General features: G+C 35.5%; 1 protein-coding gene across 1 annotated transcript in view; it reads left to right on the top strand.

The window, feature by feature from the left end:
- Positions 1–23,422, top strand: part of BRWD3 (bromodomain and WD repeat domain containing 3) — a 215,542-nt gene that overhangs the window by 143,054 nt on the left and 49,066 nt on the right. The window contains exons 24-27 of the mRNA XM_082715993.1: positions 591–704; positions 19,242–19,349; positions 21,244–21,368; positions 22,766–22,848. Coding sequence (XP_082572119.1) covers positions 591–704; positions 19,242–19,349; positions 21,244–21,368; positions 22,766–22,848 — 430 coding nt within the window. The remainder of the gene's footprint in view (positions 1–590; positions 705–19,241; positions 19,350–21,243; positions 21,369–22,765; positions 22,849–23,422) is intronic.

The following is a 23,422-nucleotide window of genomic DNA, read 5'->3' on the forward strand; positions in this document are numbered from 1 at the left end:
TATTCTTGTCATGTTTCTAGTCACAAATTTTTATACATTTTTGACTTTTAAAATGGAAGGGTATAATAAATCTTATAGGGGTTCTTCCATTTCTTTATATGTTTTTATTTCATCCCAATGATGGTTTCTCTTCCTCGCTATAATTTCAGGTAAAGACTTAATCCACACAGTTATTTAAATATTATTTTAAAAATTAGTTATGTACATATTGTACATATATACAATGTATCAGGTATCCAGTATCCTGTTGATTTAGTAGAATTATCTTCTTGTCACCATTTTATTGGCAAAAAGATCCCGTGTTACTTACACTCAAATTCACATGCTATTTTGGGGACTTGAAAATTTGTGGTTCTTACATAGTATATAATGTCATATTATTATCTGTCAGCCAAAATTGAGCAAATATTAAAGAATTCACTTGACTATTTTATTGGTACAAGATTGTACATAATTGTAATTGATAAATGAAATGTTTAAAATTTGTATATTTTAGGTTTTATTATAACATGATTTTTTTTAACATTCTGTTATTTTTCATACTACTATTCATTTATTTATGGTTTATATATTTGTGAACTATATTTTAGAAAGGAGGACTGCTTTCTATGGCAGGTGAACCGAATGAAGAATGGTTTGCCCCTCAGTGGATTTTGGATACCATACCACGACGTTCCCCATTTGTCCCACAGATGGGAGATGAGGTAATTGTTACCTGTTATAATCTTTTTCTCTTAGAACCTCAAGAACACTCACTTTAGTCAGTCTTAGGGCATTTATATTCTCAATTCTATTATAGTTATATGTACACTGTCTTTACTGCCCACCTCTGTTATATATGGATGGAATCTTAATAATTTTTATATCCTTAATGTTGTCAAAAACCTACCTCTGTACTTCAGAAACATATAACTTGAAGACAGAGTTTGGGCAAAGAGGAACAGTAGCTTTATTAACCTTCCCAGGCAAAGGCAGCTACAGCAGGCTATGGCCTTCAAAAACTGCAGTTTCACTAGAAGAAGGGGATAGGGGTGTTTAGGGAAATATAAAATCAAACCAGTTTTGATAGGAATTGTGTACTTTCTACCAGCTGTTTTGTCATGTCTTTAGGGTGGTAACAGGTTCCTGAAACAAAAGGTTAAGAAGGGAGGAAGGGAGGTTTGCAAAAGAGTTGTAAAAGGTTACTTTAAAATCTAGCTTCACTGAAGCATTACTGTAGTCATTTTGATTTCTTTTTTTATTATTAACATATAATGTATTGTTTCAGGGGTACAGGTCTGTGATTCATCAGTCTTACACAGTTCACAGTGCTTCCATAGCACATACCCTCCCCGCTGTCCATTACCCAGCCACCCCATCCCTCCCATTGCCATTCCCCAACTCCAGCAACCCTCAGTTTGTTTCCTGAGATGAAGAGTCTCTTAAGGTTTGTCTCCCTCACTGGTTTCATCTTGTTTCTGTTTTTCCTCTCTTTCCCTATAGTCCTTGCCTTGTTTCTCAAATTCTACATATCAGCGAGATCATACGATAATTGTCTTTCTCTGATTGACTCATTTTGCTTTACATAGCCATTTTGGTTTCTGTTCAACTTCATGCTTTAAATGATTTCACTTGTAGTATTTAGCATAGAATCTCCAAAATAATAGATGCTCAGAGACTATTTAAATAAATTGATTGGCTAATGAACTCATGAAAATAATTGTATTTATTTTTAGCCTAATTGCAACTTAGTAGGATTAAAGTGGTATTTTGAGTCCTAATAAATAAAGTGGTATTTTGAAAATAAAATAAATTAAAAAATTAAAATAAATTAAATTAAATTAAAATAATAAAGTTGTATTTTGAGTCCTTTAAAAAAAAGCCCATGATCAACCTGATAGAATGCATACTGTAGGACAATTACCCCTTTCAGTGATTAGAAGAATATTATTTTGTGAGTAAGTCCTTCCTGCTAAGCGTGATGGAACACGCTGGTCAGTGGTCAGTCAATAATTGATTTAAATTCTATCTTGTGAGAAAATTTTCATTTTCTGTTTGAAAATTATGGTAATAATTGCAATAATTTAACTAAAATTATCTTGTATGTTCTTTGATATATTGATAGTCATTCATTTCTGAGTGAATAAATGTTTGCAGTTTTTAATTTAAGACTAATAATAGGAAAGTAATATTGTCATCATAATAAAAAAGGGGCAAAACTTTGCAAATGGATTTAAAAGCCATGGGACCAATAAGAATTTCACCAAATGCCTCTGTAACTGACATTTATAGATATCTTATACCAGACATAGTGATCAAGTAGTCTCTTTTTTTTTTTTCAGAGAAAAATTATTTTCATTTATTCAAGAAATATTTAAAAACAAGGCTGATTTTTAGCTGGCTTGGTGCTTTATTTTTTTAAAGTAACATATAATGTATTATTAGCCCCAGGGTACAGGTCTGTGACTGCCAGGTTTACACACTTAACAGCACTCACCATAGCACGTACCCTCCCCAATGTTTATAACCCCACCACCCTCTTCCTTCCCTATTCCCCCGGTAACCCTCAGTTTGTTTTGTGAGATTAAGAGTCTCTTATGCTTTGTCCCCCTCCTGATCTCTTGTTTCATTTCTTCTTTTCCAACCCCCCAAACTCCCCACGTTGCATCTCCACTTCCTCATATCAGGGAGATCATATGATAGTTGTCTTTCTGTGATCGACTTATTTCGCTAAGCAAAATGCCCTCTCGTTCTATCCACGCCGTTGCAAATAGCATGATTTCATTTCTTTTGATGGCTGCATAGTATTCCATTGTATATATATATACACACCATATCTTCTTTATCCATTCCTCTGTTGATGGACATCTAGGTTCTTTCCATAGTTTGGCTATTGTGGGCATTACTGCTATAAACATTCAGGTGCACATGCCACTTTTGGATCACTACGTTTGTATCTTTAGGGTAAATACCCAATAGTGCAATTGCTGGGTCCTAGGGTAGCTCTATTTTCAACTTTTTGAGAAACCTTCATGCCATTTTCCAGAGTAATTGCATCAGCTTGCATGCCCACCAACAGTGTAGAAGGGTTCCCTTTTCTGCGCATCCTTGCCAGCATCTGTCATTTCTGACTTATTAATTTTAGCCAATCTGACTGGTGTGAGGTGGTATCTCCTTGTGGTTTTGATTTGTATTTCCCTGATGCCGAGTTATGTGGAGCACTTTTTCCTGTGTCTGTTGGCCATCTGGATATCTTCTTTCATGTCCTCCTCCCTTTTCTTGATTGGATTCTTTGTTCTTTGTGTGTTGAGTTTGCTAAGCTCTTTATAGATTTTGGATACCACCCCTTTATCTGATATGTCGTTTGCAAATATCTTCTCCCATTCTGTCAGTTGTCTTTTAGTTTTGTTAACTGTTTCCTTTGCTGTGCAAAAGCTTTTGATGTTGATGTAGTCCCAATAGTTCATTTTTGCCCTTGCTTCCCTTGCCTTTGGCGATGTTCCTAGGAAGAAGTTGCTGCAGCTGAGGTCAAAGAGGTTGCTGCCTGTGTTCTCCCCAAGGATTCTGATGGATTCCTTTCTCACATTGAGGTCCTTCATCCATTTTGAGTCTATTTTTGTGTGTGGTGTAAGGAAGTGGTCCAGTTTCATTTTTCATGCATGTGGCTGTCCAATTTTCCCAATACCATTTGTTGAAGAGGCTGTCTTTTTTTCATTGGACATTCTTTCCTGCTTTGTCGAAGATTAGTTGACCATAGAGTTGAGGGTCTAATTTCTGGGCTCTCTATTCTATTCCATTGATCTATGTGTCTGTTTTTCTGCCAGGACCATACTGAGTTGATGATGACAATTTTGGAGTAGAGCTTGAAGTCTGGAATTGTGATGCCACCAACTTTGGCTTTCTTTTTGAAAATTCCTCTATTTGAGGTCTTTTCTGGTTCCATACAAATTTTAGGATCATTTGTTCCATTTCTTTGGAAAAAATGGATGGGACTTTAATAGGGATTGCATTAAATGTGTAGATTGCTTTAGGTAGCTAGACATTTTCACAATATTTGTTCTTCCAATCCAGGAGCATGGGACATGTTTCCATTTCTTTGTGTCTTCCTCAATTTCTTTCATGAGGACTTTATAGTTTTCTGAGTATAGATTGTTTGCCTCTTTGGTTAAGTTTATTTCTAGGTATCTTAATGGTTTTGGGTGCAATTGTAAATGGGATTGACTCCTTGATTTCTCTTTCTTCTGTCTTGCTGTTGGTGTAGAGAAATGCAACTGATTTCTGTGCATTGATTTTATATGCTGACACTTTACTGAATTCCTGTACAAGTTCTAGCAGTTTTGGAGTGGAGTCTTTTGGGTTTTCCACATATAGTATCATATCATCTGCAAAGAGTGATAGTTTGACTTCTTCTTTGTCGATTTGGATGCCTTTAATTTCTTTCTGTTGTCTGATTGCTGAGGCTAGGACTTCTAGTACTATGTTGAATAGCAGTGGTGATAATGGACATCCCTGCCGTGTTCCTGATCTTAGCGGAAATGCTCTCAGTTTTTCTCCATTGAGCATGATATTTGCAGTGGGTTTTTCATAGATGGCTTTGATGATATTGAGGTATATGCCCTCTATCCCTACACTTTGAAGAGTGTTGATCAGGAAGGGATGCTGCACTTTGTCAAATGCTTTTTCAGCATCTATGGAGAGTATCATATGGTTCTTGTTCTTTCTTTTATTAATGTATTGTATCACATTGATTGATTCGCAGATGTTGAACCAACATTGCAGCCCTGGAATAAATCCCACTTGGTGGTGGTGAATAAGCCTTTTAATGTACTGTTGGATCCTATTGGCTAGCATTTTGGTGAGAATTTTCGCATCTGTGTTCATCAAGGATATTGGTCTGTAATTCTCCTTTTTGATGTGATCCTTGTCTGGTTTTGGGATCAGGGTGATGCTGGCCTCATAAAATGAGTTTGGAAGTTTTCCTTCCATTTCTAGTTTTTGGAAGTGTTTCAGGAGAATAGGAATTAATTCTTCTCTAACTGTTTGGTAGAATTTCCCTGGGAAGCCTTCTGGCCCTGGGCTCTTGTCTGTTGGGAGATATTTGATGACTCCTTCAATCTCCTTACTGGTTATGGGTCTGTTCAGGTTTTCTATTTCTTCCTGGTTCAGTTGTGGTAGTTTATATGTTTCTAGGAATGCATCCATTTCTTCCAGATTGTCAAATTTGTTGGCGTAGAGTTGCTCATAGTATGTTCTTATAATGGTTTGTATTTCTTTGGTGTTGGTTGTGATTTTTCCTCTTTCATTCATGATTTTATTTATTTGGGTCTTTTCTCTTTTCTTTTTGATAAGTCTGGCCAGTGGTGTATCCATCAGATTAATTCGTTCGGAGAACCACCTCCTAGTTTCATTGATTTGTTCTACTGTTCTTTTGGCTTCTCGTTCATTGATTTCTGCTCTGATCTTTATTATTTCTCTTCTACTAGGTTTAGGCTTTCTTTGTTGTTCTTTCTCCATCTCCTTCAGGTGTAGGGTTAGGTTGTATATTTGAGACCTTTTTTGTTTCTTGAGAGAGGCTTGTATCACTGTATATTTTCCTTCCAGGACTGCCTTTGCTGTGTCCCACAGATTTTGAACCATTGTGTTTTCATTATCATTTGTTTCCATGATTTTTTCAACTATTCTTTAATTTCCTGGTTGACCCATTCATTCTTTAGAAGGATGCTCTTTAGTCTCCATGTATTTGGATTCTCTCCAATTTTCCTCTTGTGATTGAGTTCTAGCTTTAGAGCATTGTGGTCTGAAAATATGCAGGGAATGATCCCAATCTTTTGATACCGGTTGATTCCTGATTTATGATCCAGGATGTGATTTTTTCTGGAGAATGCTGCACATGCACTATAGAAGAATGTGTATTCTGTTGCTCTGGGATGGAATGTTCTGAGTATATCTGTGATGTCCGTCTGGTCCAGTGTATCATTTAAGGCCTTTATTTTCTTGTTGATCTTTTGCTTGGATGATCTGTCCATTTCAGTGAGGGGAGTGTTAAATTCACCTATATTACTCTATTATTGTTGATGTGTTTCTTTGATTTTATTATTAATTGCTTTATGTAGTTGGCTGTTTCCACATTAGAGGCATAGATATTTAAAATTCTTGTTGGACATGTCCTTTGAGTATGATACAGTGTCCTTCCTCATCTCTTATTATAGTCTTTGGCTTAAAATCTAATTGATGTGATACAAGGATTGCCACCCCAGCTTTCTTCTGGTGTCCATTAGCATGGTAATTTGTTTTCCACCCCCTCACTTTAAATCAGGAGGTGTCTTTGGGTCCAAAATGAGTTTCTTCTAGACAGCATATTGATGGTATTTTTTATCCATTCTGATACCCTGTGTCTTTTGATTGGGACATTTAGCCCATTTACATTCAGGGTAACTATTGAGAGATATTAATTTTGTGCCATTGTATTGCCTGTGAGGTGACTGTTACTGTATATTGTCTCTGCTCCTTTCTGATCTACTACTTTTCGGTTCTCTTTTTGCTTAGAGGACCCCTTTCAATATTTCCTGTAGATCCGGTTTGGTGTTTACAGATTCTTTTAGTTTATGTTGTCCTGGAAGCTTTTTACCTCTCCTTCTATTTTCAATGATAGCCTAAGTGGATATAGTATTCTTGACTGCATGTTTTCTCGTTTAGTGGTCTGAATATATAATGTCACTTCTTTCTGGCCTGCCAGGTCTCTATGGATAAGTACTCTGCCAATCTAATATTTTTACCATTGTATGTTACTGACTTCTTGTCCCGGGTTGCTTTCAGGATTTTCTTTTTGTCGCTAATACTTGTAAATTTTACTATTGGATGATGGGGTGTTGACCTGTTTTTATTGATTTTGAGGGGGGCTCTCTGTGCCTCCTGGATTTTAATGCTTGTTCTTTTTACCGTATTAGGGAAATTCTCTACAATAATTCTTTCCAATATACCTTCTGCTCCTCTCTCTCTTTTTTCTTCTTCTGGAATCCCAATTATTCTAATGTTGTTTCATCTTTTGGTATCACTTATCTCTCGAATTCTTCCCTTGCGGTCCAGTAATTGTTTGTCTCTCTTTTGCTCAGCTTCTTTATTCTCTGTCATTTGGTCTTCTATATCGCTAATCCTCTCTTCTGCCTCATTTTTCCTAACAGTAAGAGCCTCCATTTTTTGTTGCACCTCATTAATAGCTTTTTTGATTTGAACTTGCTTAGATTTTAGTTCTTTATTTCTCCAGAAAAGGCTTTTATCTCTCCAGACCGGGTTTCTCTAATATCTTCCATGACTTTTTTGAGCCTGGCTAGCACCCTGAGAATTGTCATTCTAAACTCTAGATCTGACATATTGCCAATGTCTCTATTGATTAGGTCCCTGGCCTTCGGTACTGCCTGTTTCTTTTTTTTTTTTTTTTTGGTGGGTTTTTCCACCTTGTCATTTTATCCAGATAAGAATATATGAAGGAGTAAATAAAATACTAAAAGGGTGGCAAAGACCACAGGAACATGTGCCTCAACCAAATCAGAAGAGACCCCAAATCGTGGGGGGAAGAAAGGGGATAAAAAGAAGTTCAGAAAAAAAAATTAAAAAAAGAAAAAAAGAAATTAAAAAAAATAAAAAGAATAAAGAAAAATATAAAAAAGAATATACATATATATTAGACCGGTGAATAGAACAGGGTCACCCACTTAATTTTGCGAGTAGTTTGGTCTTTTAGAAGAAACTACCTCCCAAAATTTTAAAGAATGAAAAACATATAAAAGGTAAACATGGTGAAGGGATGGAATATGACTATAAAGATGAATTTTTTAAAAAAATTCTTTAAAGGGGTTGATAAGATGTTTGGAAGAATAAAGAAAAAGAAAGTGCAGAGAATTTGCTCAGGCTGGAGACTAAAACAAAGCCCTGTGCTAGATTTAGGCTATATTTTTATCTGTTAGAAGAAGTTGTATCCCAGAATATTTTAGAATAAAAAATCCTATGTGTGCACAAAAAATAAAGTTAGATAAAATGAATGATAATATATGACTATAGTAATGAAAGTTCAAAAATGATTTTTTTTTGGAAGGTCTTGTTAAGATAAACTAGTTTAAAAATGTTAAAAGAGGAAAGGGTAAAAGTTAAAAAAATTAACAGAAGAAAAAAATTAAAAATATTAATTAACTTTGCAAGACTTCAGAATCATGGGGAGAAAGCTATGAATTCCATGCTTTGCTTTCCCCTCCTCTGGAATTCCGCTGTTCTCTTTGGTCAGTGAACTTGGTCTCTGCTGGATTTCTTGCTGATCTTCTTGGGGAGGGGCCTGTTGTAGTGATTCTCAAGTGTCTTTGCCTGAAGCGGTATTATACCACCGTTACCTTGGGCCAGGCCAAGTAATCCGCTCTGGTTCGCTTTGGGGAGCTTTTGTTCCCTGAACACTTTCCATAGAGTTCTAGAGGATGGGAATGAAAATGGTGGCCTCCCAGTCTCTGGCCTGGAGGAGCCGAGAGCTCGGGGCTCCACTCCTCAGTGTGCCTTTGGAGAAAAGCCCTCAATCACTCCTGTCTCCCTGGCCTCCAGCTGTACTCCGAGCTCACCCAGCCTGTGACCAAGCATTTCTGTCTCTGGCACACAGCTGTCTCTGGCACACAGCCCCTCCTGGAGTCTCCAAACCCTGCAGATCCCTGAACTCTTCCAGGGGTGTCTCTCCAGATCTTGTGGGGTCCTCAATAACAGAGCCATGGCCTTTGCCACATATCATAGTTTAGGGTAACTCCGAGTTGAGAGCTCACTCCTCGGCTCTGTCTCTGTAGCTGGCTTACCTGCTCTAATACCTGTGAGCTCTGCGACACTCAGACACCCCTGATCTTTCTGTGATCCCGCTGGACCTGAGACCATGCTGTCTCTGCGTGGGATTCACCCCGGTTTTGTCTCTGGAGCAATGTCCCTCCGTGGAGCAGACTTTTAAAAGTTCTGATTTTGTGCTCCATTGCTCTGCCGCTTGCCAGGAGCCAGCCCCTCCCCCGGCAGTCTATCTTCCCATCGCTTTGGATTCACTTCTCTGCAGGTCCTGCCTTTCAGAAAGTGATCGATTTTCTGTTTCTAGAATTGTTGCCCTTCTTCTCTTCAATCTCCTGTTGGATTTGTAGGTGTTTGGAATGTTTTGATAAGCTATCTAGCTGATCTCCTGCTACCTGATGTCATCTCAGCCTGCTACTTCTCCAGCATCTTGACTCCTCTTCTGTGATCAAGTAGTCTTATACTTACTTGCTGATTCTCTTTCATAATTTTGTCTCCAAACGAGTATTGATATTTGGAGCAATGCTTTTTTGTGTGGTTGTTTTAGTAGAACATGCTCTGATGAATGGTATATTTAAAAAAAAGAACCTAAAGAACTTTTTCAGGGGCATATTCAAAATCATTATTTGTTGAACTTACTGCCTATTCTTATGGAGGCTTTAGGGGAGTAAGTTTTTTAAGATTTTATTTTAATCCCAGTTACTTGATGTATAGTTTTATATTAGTTTATTTCAAGTATGCAGTATATTGATTCAGTACTTTCATATGATACCTGGTGCTCATCACAAGTGTGCACCATAATCTCTAGCACCTATTTAACCCATCCCCCTACCTCCCCTCTATTAACCATCAGTTTGTTCTCCCTAGTTAAGTCTCTTTCCTGATTTCCCTTGCTCTTTTTTTCACTTTGTTACTTTGTTTTGTTTCTTAAATTCCACATATGAGTGAATTCATGGTATTTGTATTTCTCTGACTGACTTATTTCACTTACCATAATATTTTCTAGGTAAGTCTATGTCCTTGAAAATGGCAAAATTCCATCTTTTCAGTGTCTGAGTAATATTCCATTGTGTATGGATAAAGCTTTATCCATACATAAGTCAGGGGACACATGAGCTGTTTCCACAATTTGGCCTTTGTGCATAATACCGTAATAAACATTGGGGTGCATGTATCCACTTAAATTAGTATTTTTTATATTCTTTAGGTAAATATCTAGTAAGTTAAATTCTGTATCCTAGGGTAATTTTATTTCTAACTTTTTGGGGACCCTCCTTACTGTTTTCCACAGTGACTGCACCACTTTGCATTCCCACCAACAATGCAGGAGGGTGCCCTTTTCTCCACACCCTTGCCAAGACTTCTTGTTTCTTGTGTTGTTGATTGTAGCCATTCTAACTTGTGTGAGGTGGTATCTCATGGTAATTTTGATTATCATTTCCCCAATGATGAGTAATGTTGAGTATCTTTTCACATGTGTTGGACATCTGGGTGTCTTCTTTGAAAAATTGTCTATTCATATCTTCTGTCCATTTTTTAATTGTATTATTTGTTTTTTGGGTTTTGAATGTTATAACTTCTTTATATGTTTTAGATATTAACCCTTTACCAGACATGTCATTTGCAAATATATTTTCCCATTCTGTGGTTTGCCTTTTAGCTTTGTTGATTGTTGCCTTTGCTGCACAGAAACATTTTATTTTGATGTGGTCCTAATAGTTTATCTTTACTTTTGTTTCCTTTGATTCAGGAAACATATGTAGAAAGAAGTTGCTGTACCAGTGTCAACGAAGTTAGTACCTACATTTTCTTCTAGGATTTTTATGATTTGAGGTCTTACATTTAGGTCTTTATTCCATTTGGAATTTATTTTTGGTTTGGGGTATACGAAAGTTGTCCATTTTCATTATTTTGTATGTTGCTGTTCAGTTTTCCCAACACCATTTGTTGAAGAGACTGTCTTTTTCCCATTGGATATTCTTTCCTCCTTTGTCAAAGATTAATTGATCATGTAGTTGTAGATGTATTTTTGGGTTTTCTATTGATCTACATATCTGATTTTGTGCCAATTCCATATTATTTTGATTACTCCAGCTTTATAATAAAAATTGAAGTCTGAAATTGTGATTTATCCAGCTTTGCTTATATTTTGCAAGGTAGCTTTGGCTATTTGGATGTCTTCTGTGGCTCCATAGAAATCTTACGATTCTTTGTTCCAGTTCTGTGAAGAATGCTGATAGTATTTTGATATGGATTGTGTGAAATGTGTAGCCTATCTTGGCTTCTGTAGACATTTTAACAATATTTGTTCTTTCAATCCCTGAGCATAGAGTGTCTTTCCATTTCTTTGTCTTATCTTTAATTTCCTTTATCAGCATTTTACAGTTTTTAGAATACAGATCTTAAACCTCTTCAGTTAAATTTGTTCCAAGGTATCTTACTAGCTTTGCTGCAGCTGTAAATGGAATTGAGTCCTTAATTTCTCTTTCTACTTATTCGTTATTGGTATATAGAAATGTAACAGATTTCTGTACATTCATTTTGTATCCTGCAACTTTACTGAATTTGTGTATCAATCCTAGCACTCTTTTAGTACAATCCTTAGGGTTTTCTATATAGAGTATCACATCAACTGCAAATAGTGGAAGTTTTAGTTCTTCCTTGCCGATTTGGATGCTGTTTATTTCCTTTTGTTGTCTGATTGCTGAGGCTATAACTTCCAGTACTATGTTAAATAAGAGTGGTGAGAATGGCCATCCCTGTCTTGTTCCTGACCAGGAAAAAACTCAGTTTTTCCCTTATAAAGACAATATTAACTGTAGGGGGTTTTTGGGTATATGGCTTTCATTATGTTGAGAGGTATGTTTCCTCTAAACCTACTTTGTTGGAGGTTTTTATCATGAATGGAGGCTGTACTTTGTTAAATGCTTTTTCTGCATCTATTGAAATGATCAGGTTTATAAAGAGTTAAGATAGTAGAGTAGTAGGGGTACCCTATGTTTGCCTTGCCTCTTGAGCACAGCTAGATAAATATTGGGTCATTCCAAAAGCCCACAAAATCAGTATGAGGACTGAGATAACAAACTGAACAACTAGAGGGAGAAAAGAGGTCACATTGTGGAAGCACAGACAGACTTCAGTGAACAGCATAGTGCCCAAAGTGGAGCCTGGAGCTGCGTGCACTAAACCCTGTCCCCCTGAGCTCTGCAGGCCCTTTTTTTCTAAGGCAGGCTTGCCTGAGAACCAGAGCAACAGGCACCTCCCCCAGAAAGCCAACACAAACCACCCTGCCCTCACCAAGTCTACTGACCATAGAGTGTGGCCAAACTTAAGATCTAGTGGAAATTGGATCTAGCTTCTTTTAACATGCTGACCAGAGAAAACCTAGCTAAAACTCTGCACTGGACAAGGTCCAAACACTCCCTACTGCAGGCAAGAAGAAATGATGCAGAGGACCAACATAAGGGAAAAAGCAGTCAAAACACAGCAGCAGAATGCATACAAGAGACACAGAAATATTTCCTGAAGCACCAGGTCCTGGTCAATATATGACATTTTCTTCATATAGCCATTACTCTCAGGAACAGGAAGCATAACAGGCTTTCCTAAGAGACAGAAGGCAGAGACCTAGACAACATGCCACATTGGAGGAATTCATACCCAAAGAAGTAACAAGATCATAGTCAAGGATCTAATCAAAACAGATATAATATGCCTGAACTAGAATTTGAGACAACAATCATAAGGGTAGTAGTTGGGCTTGAGAAAACCATAGAAAACACTGGAGAGTCCTTTACTGCAGACTCAAAACTTAGTTAGGCTGAAATAAAAAATGTTATAACTGAGATATGAAACAGATTGGATGTAATGAAAAGGATGGAAGAAGAGGAACGAATAAGTGGTATAGAAGATAAAATTGTGGAAAAAATTCAAGCTGAAAATAACAGTGAAAGGAAAATATTGGATCATCAGTGCAGACTTTGGGAACTCAGTGACTCCATAAAGCATAGTAACATTCATGTCATACGAGTCACAGAAGAAGAAGAAGAGGGGGAAAATAGGCAGAAGGTGTTTTTGAGGAAATTATAACTTAACACTTACCTAAAATGTGAAAGGAAACAAACATCCAAATCTAGGAGGCACAGAAGACTCCCATTAAAATCAACAAAAGCAGGCCAAAATAAAGACTTCATAGTAAAATTTATAAAATATAGAGATAAGGAGAACATCTTCAGATCAGCAAGGGAAAAGAAATCCCTAACTTATAAAGGAAGACAATCAGGCTAGCACCAGACTTACTAGCAGAAACATGGCAGGCCAGAAGAGAATGACATGGTATTTTCAATGTGCTGAATGGGAAAAATACGCAGCCAAGAATACTTGGTCCAACAAGGCCTTCATTCAGAATAGAAGGAGAAATAAAGAGTTTCCTAGACAAACAAAAACTAAAGGAGTTCATGGACACTATACTAGTCCTGCGAGAAATATTAAAAGGAACTTTTTGAGTGGGAAAGTAAGTCCAGAGGCAACAAAGATTAGACAGGAACAGAGAAAATCTCCAGAAACAATGAGGTAATACAGGTGACACAATGACACTAAATTTATGTCTATCAATAATTACTCTGAATGTAAATGGACTAAATGCTCCAATTAAAAGACACAGGATATCATAATGAATCAAAAAACAAGACCCATCCATGTGCTACCTACCATAGGCTCACTTTAGACTTAAAGACACATACAGACTGAAAGTGAAGGGATGGAGAGCCATCTATTATGCTAATAGCCATCAAAAAGAAAAAAGAAAAGAAGAGAAAAGCTGGAGTAAGCATACTTATATCAGACAAACTAGATTTTAAATCAAAGACTATTTAACAAGAGATGAAGAAAGGTACTATATCATAATAAAGGGGTCTATCCGACAAAAAGACAAGACCTAATGCATATAAATATTTATGCTGCCAACTTGAGAGCATCCAAATATATAAATGAATTAATAACAAACATAAAAAACTCAGTGATAATAGTACAAGTTTATTATGGGACTTTAACATCCCACTTACAGCAATGGACAAATGAGCTAAACAGAAAATCAACAAGGAAACAATGTCTTTGAATGGCAGGCTGGATGAGGTAAACTTAACAGATTTATTCAGAACATTTCATCCTAAAGCAGCAGAATACACATTCTTTTGTGTACACATGGGGTATTCTCCAGAATATACACATACTGGGTTACAAATCAGGCCTCAACAAATAAAAAAGATTGAGATCATACGATGCATATTTTATGACCACACTATGAAACATGAAGTCAACTACAAGAAAAAAATTGGAAAGACCACATATACATGGAGGTTAAGGAATATCTTACTAAAAAACGAATGGGTTAACTATGAAATTAAAGAAGAAATAAAGAAATACATGGAAACAAATGAAGATGAAAACACAATAGTCCAAAACTTTTGGGATGCAGAAAAAGCAGTCATAAGAAGGGAGTGTATACAAAAAAACAGGCCTACCTCAAGAAGCAAGGAAATCTCAAACATACAACCTAACCTTATACCTTGAGCATCTAGAAAAAGAACAGCAAACAAAGCCTAAAGTAGAAGAAATCAGAAGAAGTCTACTTCTAAAGTAGAAGAAAGTCAGAAGAGGACAGGAAAAAAATAACAATTAGAGCAGAAAATAAATAATATAGGAACAAAGAAAAACCAGTAAAACAGATCAGTGAAACTAGGAGCTGATTCTTTAAAAGAATTAATAAAATTGGTAAACCCCTAGCCAGAGTTACCAAAAAGAAAAGAGAAAGGACCCAAATAAGTAAAATCATGAGTGAAAGAGGAGAGATCACAACACCACAAAAAATATTAAAAAAAAAAATATAAGGGAGTATTGTGAAAAATTGTATGGCCCAAATTGGGAAATATAGAAGAAATGGATAAATTCCTAGAACACATAAACTATCAAAACTGAAATAAGGAACAAATAGAAAACTTGAAGAGACCAAAAACCACCCAAAAAATTGAATCAGTAATCACAAATCTAACAAACAAAATTCCAGGGCCAGTTGGGCTCACAGGGAAATTCTACCAGTCATTTAAAGAAGAGTTAATATCCATTTTTCTCAAACTTTTGCAAAAAATAGAAATGGAAGGAAAACTTCCAGACTTATTTTACGAGGCCAGGCTTGCCTTGATTCTAAAATCAGACAAAGACCCCACTACGGGGGCACCTGGGTGGCTAAATCAGTTAAGCACTAACTCTTAGTTTCAGTAGAAGTCATGATCTCAGGGTTGTGAGTTTGATCCCTACTCTGGACTCCACACTCAGTCTGCTTGTTCCTCTCCCTCCTCTATTCCTCCTGCTCTCTCTTAAAAAAAAATAGACTAAAATGGAGAAGTGGTTAAGTATAAGCCTGTATCCCTGATGAACATGGATGCAAAAATTCTCAAGAAGATGCTAGCAGATTGACTCCAACAATACATTAAAAGAATATTCACCACAATCAAGTGAGATTTATTCCTGGGCTGCAAGGGTAATGAAATATTTGTAAATGAATCAACATGGTAGCACCATATTAATAAAGAGTAAGAACCATATGACCTCTCAATAGATACAGAAAAAGCATATGACAAAGTATAGCATCCTTTCTTGAAAAAACCCTCAACAATGTCGGGATAGAGGGAACATAACTCAACATTATAAAAGCCTTATGTGAAAGACCCACTGCTAATACCATCAATGGGGAAAAACAGTTTTTCCTTTTCAGTCAGGAAGAAAACAGGGATGGATGTCCAGTCTCATCACCATTATTTGACATATCTGGAAGTCCTAGCCACAGGAAATAGACATAATAATAATAATAATAATAATAATAATAATAAAAAGCATCCAACTCAGTGAGGAAGAACTAACTTTCACTATTCACAAATGTCATAATACTCTGTAGGAAGCCCAAACGACCCCACTAAAAATTCCTCGAACTTGTACATGAATTCAATAAAGTAGAAGGATACACAATCAATGTATAGAAACATTTTGTATTTCTAAACACTGTAATGAAGCAGCAGAAAGAAATGAAGGAATCCATCCCATTTACCAAAAACTAGAAGATACTTATGAATAAACCTAACCACAGAAGTAAGAGATCTGCACTATGAAAGCTAGAATACTTATGAAAGAAATTGAAGAGGACACAAAGGAATTGAAAAATATCCCATGCTCATGGGTTAGAAAAACTAGTATTATTAAAATGTGTATACTACCCAAAGCAATCTATACATTTAATGCAATCCCTATCAAAATACTACCAGCATTTTTCACTGAGCAAGGAAAAACAATCCTAAAACTAGTATGGAACCACAAAAGACTCCGAATAACCAAAGGCATCTTAAAAAAGAAAAAGTTGGAGGCCTTACAATTCCAGACTTCAAGCTGTATTGCAAAGCTGTAGCAATGACGACAGTATGTGACTGGCACAAAAACAGACATATAGATCAGTAGTACCTAGTAGAGAACCCAGAAATGAACCCACAACTAGATGGTCAACTAATCTTTGACAAAGCAGAAAGAATATCCTGTGGAAAAAAGACAGTCACTTTCAACTCATGGTATCTAATCTTTGACAAAGCAGAAAGAATATCCTGTGGAAAAAAGACAGTCACTTTCAACTCATGGTATAGCCACTCTGAAAAACAGGTATGGAGGTTTCTCAAAAAGTTGAAAATAAAACTATCCTAAGACTGACGATTTCTACTAGGTATTTATCTAAAAGATACAGAATTACTGATTCAAAGGAGCACTTGTATCCCAATGTTTATAGTAGCATTATCAATAATAGCCTAATTATGAAAAGTGACCAGATGGCCTTTGATAAATGGGTAGAGAAGAAGTGGCATGTGTGTACAATGTACTATTACTCAGCCATCAAAAAGAATGATATCTGGCCATTTGCAGCAATATGGATGGAGCTAGAGTATATTATGCTAAGTGAACTAAGTCAGTCAGATAAATACAAATACTATATGGTTTCACTCATATGTGGAATTTAAGAAACAAAGCAGATGAACATATGGGAAGGAAGACATTGAATTTAAATGTAATAACGTGAAATCATTTTTTTTTTTTTACATTTACATGTCTCCATACTTCCTACCTTCCTACCTTCTTCAGTGAGGCCTCTTCTCTACCTTTAGTTGTGGAGTTTGTTCTGTCATTCTTGAGATATATTTCTGGGATATTTAGGATGATTTGATAGTTATCTAGTTGTGTTTTGGTGACCATGCAAGCCTAGGGTCATCCTACTTGGCTGCCATCTTTCTCTAAGGGGAGTAATTTTTAATTAATTTTAGGAGACTTTATAAGATGTGGGGAACTTGTATGGCTCAGTCAGTTAAGTGTCTGACTCTTGATTTTGACTGAGATCATGATCTCATTTATGAGATTGAACCCCATGTTGGGCTCTGCACTCAATGGGGAGTCTTCTTTGAGATGCTCTCTCCTCTGCCCATTCCCTCTGCTCATGCTGTCTCTCAATCTCTCTCTCTCTCTCTCTAATAAATAAATAAATAAATAAGTCTATACAAAAAGATCACTTTATAAAGCAACACAAGGATATGTATATTCTTTAATATTACGAGACTCCTCTCTATAGGATCATATTTATCTTGGTTGTATCACTAAACTTAGCATATGCTTATATGCTTCAAGATTAGTGTGTATTAGGTAATGACAGTTGTTTAGATATTGGAGGAGGTATATAAGTGATTTAGTGAAATACATAAATAATGTTTTTAAAGAACTCATAAAACTCATACTTTTTATAAAATAAGTTCTTAATGACAGCATTACTTTTTACTGTAAATGTTAAACCTTCAGTATTTTGCCTGGATTGGCCATACCCACAGATCATTGCCTTTGAAAATGCTCATTGGCCAAAGTCTAACTTAAATGCCAACTTCTCCTGCTTGCCATTTGCCTATCACTCTTTCCTCCTGAGCTTTCACACCTAATTTATTTATCTCTTATAATACTTGGTATATTCTGCCTTATTTTATACTCACATGTCTGCCCATATCCTTGAGGGAAAGGATTGTATTTTGATATGTTAACCACAGCACCTAATGCCTTATACACACATTCAATCAATATTTGTTGAGTACAGGAATAAATATATAATTAATGATATATAAATAACTTGTTTATTATTGATATTTTACCCTTATAATTATGTTTATATAATAGCATTTAAATCTTTTTAGTGTTCTACTTGTATTTTTAAGTATTAAGAATTCTGACTTAGACACTGTTGATTGGGGGTACCTGGGTGGCTCAGTTGATTGTCTGCCTTCAGCTCAGGTCATGATCCCAGGGTCCTGGGATCAAGTCCCACATCAGGCTCCCTGCTCCGTGGGAAGCCTGCTTCTCATTCTCTCACTCCCACTGCTTGTGTTCCCTCTCTCGCTGTTTCTCTCTCTCTCTGGGTCAAATGAATAAACAAATAAATCTTTAAAAAATAAAAATTAAAAAAAGACAGTTGATTGGTAGAGTATGTCAGTGTATTTTTTAAATCTCAGTATTTTTCAATGTTACATTTTAAAAAAAATTTTATTAACTCTACTACCACTTTAAAATTATTGAGAACAAGAAACCTTTTTTAACGAATCAGAATATTAATGCTGGACGCCTGGGTTGCTCAGTGGGTTAAGCCGCTGCCTTCGGTTCAGGTCATGATCTCAGGGTCCTGGGATCGAGTCCCGCATCAGGCTCTCTGCTCAGCAGGGAGCCTGTTTCCTCCTCTCTCTCTCTCTCTGCCTGCCTCTCTGCCTACTTGTGATCTCTCTCTGTCAAATAAATAAATAAAATATTTTAAAAAAAAGAATATTAATGCTGTCCTGAGGAGGTGAAATGTGTTAACTAAGCACTTGAATTCATTTTCTTTCCATACTATGCCAGTTCTGATGTTAATTCTTAGAAATAAAAATTCTAGTCTATTTGGAAATTACTCTATTTAGTAGCCTGTGGTTAGAATTTTATATATGTGTATATATATGTGTACACACACACACACATACACACAAAGAATGTATAGGCTCACTATTAAAATGTTGATGTTTAGAATGTTAATTACAGTTTGAAATATAGTACTTTAAAATATGACCAGTGTTCTGTACAATATGTCATTGATCCCTGTTTCTTCAGAAATTTTTGAAGCAGCTAGGGGGAAAAAGATTGTGTATACAGTGTCTATTTATATGCAGTACTTAGTGCAGGGCAACACAGTTATAAGTACTGAATGAACATTATTTAATGATGACAAATACCTTTATTATACATTTTTTAAAATTATAAATATGTTTGTTTTAAACAGAAGAGGACATTTGTAAGAGTATATATTGGGATATATAGAGTTGTTAAATAAGATGCTGCTGTTTAATACCATATGTTTTTTGTTTTAGCTTATCTATTTCAGGCAAGGACATGAAGCTTATGTGCGGGCTGTAAGGAAGTCAAAAATATACAGCCTTAATTTACAAAAACAGCCATGGAATAAAATGGATCTCAGGGTAAATTTGACATATTCATAAGTGTGCAGTTGAAATAACTTCAGAATTAAGTTATTTGCTTATATGTTTTTGTGTCCTACATATTTCAGTGTTGATTGTGTGTCTAAGATAACATGATGTACCATACTCTGATACAATTGAGTGTTATGGGTCATATTTTATGTTTCCCGAAATTTGTATGCTACCTGTTGTCTTGATTATTTGACCTAATTTCCTTCATGCTTCAAATTATCTAGTGTATATTATATATTATATTATATTATATTATATTATATTATATTATTACATATATATTATACTGCAAAACAGCAGTTCCCTGGTATGGATATTTTCCTCAGCAGCTTTGTACATTCTGGAAGCTCTGGAAGCTGACTGCATGTGTGGACTACAGACATCCTTGAGGTTACAGTGACATTAAGATATTAGTAATTATAAATCCCAAGAAACTCAGAATTTTATGGTGTTTTATGAATTACCTATTTTGATATATTACCTTATAGCTACATTGTATTAAGTAAGATAGATATAGTTATTTTTAGAGGAGTTTTTTCTGACTATAAATACATATTCATTCATTCATTTATCCATGTATACATAGATACATACAAAGAAACAGACATAAGTATACATACACCATCATTTCTAGTTAGGTTTATGGGTGTTTTCTTCTTTTATTTTTCCAAGTTGAAGAAAAAGAGACTAAAGAGCAATTTTAGAGTGGTTTCCAGGTAAATGAAGGATTGTTGTGTGATGATGTATAGCAGGAAGGATACATGAAAGCGGGTACATTTATTTAAATAAAGATATAGATACTTGTAAAATATTACATTAAGGTTGTAAGGTACCAAAGTATCTTATCAAGTGACCTTTACACAGTCATCTCCTGGTAGATAGTGATACCATCATCTGTTCTGAATCAGGTGAAAGTTGAGTTGTTGTTTTTAAATCAAGAATGAATAAAACACGATTTTTCATTTTTTAAATTCTAACATTGTGGCTCTAGGAAATTATAGGAGGCAGCATTTGTGTGGGTGCAAGAATGTGGGTTTTGGAATATAACCTGAATTTCAATCCAGATCTGATATATATATACACATACCCAAGTACATAACTTTAAGCAAGTCACTATACCAATGAGGCTCAGTTTTGTCATCTGTTAAGTGTTACTAATAATCAGTTACAAGGATGGTTTGTAAAATAATATTGTGGGCATTAAAAAAATATAAGTCCTTTCCCCAAATGTATACATACATTTCTACCTGCCTTCTTACATACCATATTTCTGCTGAAGGAGTAATTCTTAACTAAGAATCTTAACAGTCATCAAATTCAGTTGCCCTAATATAAAATACTTAACAATTGGGCTCTTAAGCAGACCATTATTGATTGTGGTTTCCTTTCTTTCATTTTTCTCCCTCTTTGTCATTCTTGTCTTTCTCCATCTCTCTCTGTTTCTCTGTACCTCTGCCTCTTTCCACTATTATCTCTCCCCCCCCCCTCCTCACTCCTCCCTCCCTTCCCTACTTCCTCACTCGTTACTTGGTTTTTAACTCCCCTGGGGAGTTCTTTCAAAATATGCATGACTAAGCTTGTACCCCAGACCTACTGAATTCAATTCTATAGGAGTAGGGTTTGGGAATATGAATTTTAAAAATGTTCTTAAGGGGATTCTGTTGCTTATCCTTGGTTTAGAGCCCTGCATTATGCTACAGCCTGCTGTTAAGTATTAAAGGTCAAGAACCATGTCTTATTGTCTTTAGCACTTAGTGGAATGCTTAATATTTGGTGGATATTCAGATAATTTTTAATTGTTTGAAAAATAGTGAAATAATATGCAAATATCAGGCAATTATTTATATTGAAAGTAATAATTCATTGGTATTCTCATGAATAGGAACAAGAATTTGTTAAGATTGTAGGAATCAAATATGAGGTTGGACCACCTACACTATGTTGCTTGAAGCTTGCATTTCTGGACCCTATTTCAGGCAAAATGACTGGAGAATCTTTTTCCATTAAGTGAGTAGCTATCTCTGTTTGTGTCTGTGTGTCTGTGTGTTTTAATCCCTATCATGTATTCTGTGGAGTACAGGGCTTAATGGGAGAGAAAATACTATAGCACTATAGGCTTTAGATTTTTAAAGACTTGATGTGCACTGGGTGTATACACAACTAATGAATCATTGAACACTACATCAAAAACTAATGATGTACTGTATGTTGGCTAATTGAATTTAAATTTAAAAAATAAACAAATAAAAACCAGGGTTTAATGTTTATTTTCTGGTTTGTTTTTCCACATAATAGTGTGTGGTGTGTGTGTGTGTGTGTGTAGATATAAAAACTTGCATAGTGTATGCATGCATGTGTGTAGCTAATAGATATGTAATGTAGTGTGTGTGTGTGTGTATGTGTATACAGTTAACCCTTGAACAATGTAAGGGGTTATGGGCACTGACTCCCACACAGTTGAAAATCTGCATATATATATAGCTTTTGATTCCCCAAAACTTAACTAATACCTGCTGTTGAGCAGAAGCCTTACTGATAACAAAAACTTTTGACTAATATGTATTATATTTAGTATTCTTACAATAAAGTAAGCTAGAGAAAATGAAACATTTTTAAGAAAATCATAAGGGATGGGATGCCTGGGTGGTTCAGTCAATTAAGCATCTGCTTTTGGCTCCAGTCATGATCCCTGTGGGATCCAGTCCCACACTGGGCTCCCTGCTTGACAGGGAACCTGCTTCTGCCTGCTCTGCTTGCTCTACCTGCCACTTTCCCTGTTTGTGCTCTATCTCTGACAAATGAAAAAAAAATCTAATAAAAAAGAGAAAAAGAAGAAAATTGTAAGGGAGAGAAAATATATTTACAGTACTATATTTATTGAAAAAAATCTGCATATAGACCTGCACAGTTCAAACCCATATTGTTCAAGGGTCAATTGGAGATTTTATATATATATATACACATATATATACAATATTATATATCATATCATAATCATATATTATATCATATATATAATATATGAGTGTGGTTGAGACATGGTAGTTGCTTTTATTTCTGTTAATAATAGGAATAGCTAATCAGTGGCTCATTTCTTGAACTTTGAAATCTAAGGAGTTGAAAGAACATCAATTCATACCTTTCTTAAAGAGGTCTTAATATATAATACCTTATATTAAGCTTTAAGTATCTTCATTGGTGTCTTTATGTTTTTGAAGTGATATCGTAGTAGGTAGGGAACTCCCAAACAAATAAAAGCAATGGAGTTTAATTAAAGCCATTTGCAGAAACCTTGAGGCTTTCAACAGTTTTTAAATGGCTTCACATTAAACATATATCTCTGGATATTTAGTAACATATGGTGCTCTGTATATTGATTCATATGTGCTTTATTTCTTGAATAGGTATCATGACATGCCAGATGTCATTGACTTCCTTGTACTACATCAGTTTTATAATGAAGCCAAAGAAAGGAACTGGCAGATAGGTAAATATAAAATTCTTACTTAATAACCATTAAGTTTGAAATAATGTAACTTTTTAACTCCAATTTAATAGACATAAACTAGTTTAATATGTAATTGGTAAAGCTCTTAGCCAAATTAGATCAAATTAAATTTTCCTTCTCAGTTATGTTGAGGTGATTTTATGTACATCCTATGTGGCATATAGCCTCTAAACTCTCTGCAAATATCTAATCTGTTAGAATACAAATATGAATTACAAAGAAAAGCATCAAATGTCAGTTGCCCTAGTATAAAATACTTAACACTTGGGCTCTTAAGCAGACCATTACTGATTGTGATTTTCTTTCTTTCTCTTTTTCTCCCTCTGTCTGTCTGTCACTCTTTCTCTTTCTCTGTTTCTTGCCCAAGAAAAGGGGTAGAAAGAAAGAGGTAGAGTTTCTACCCCTTTTCTTTTCCTCTCCCCCTCCTTCACTCCTCTTCCACCTTCCTTACTTCCTCACTAGCTATTTGATCTTGGGCAAATTTTTAATCTCTGTCCCACTTCCTTTATCTTTATAGTGGGAATCATCAAAACACACCTATAAGGTTGATATG

This window comes from Mustela nivalis, assembly GCF_964662115.1.
Source record: "Mustela nivalis genome assembly, chromosome: X".
Classification (NCBI taxonomy): Eukaryota; Metazoa; Chordata; class Mammalia; order Carnivora; family Mustelidae; genus Mustela; species Mustela nivalis.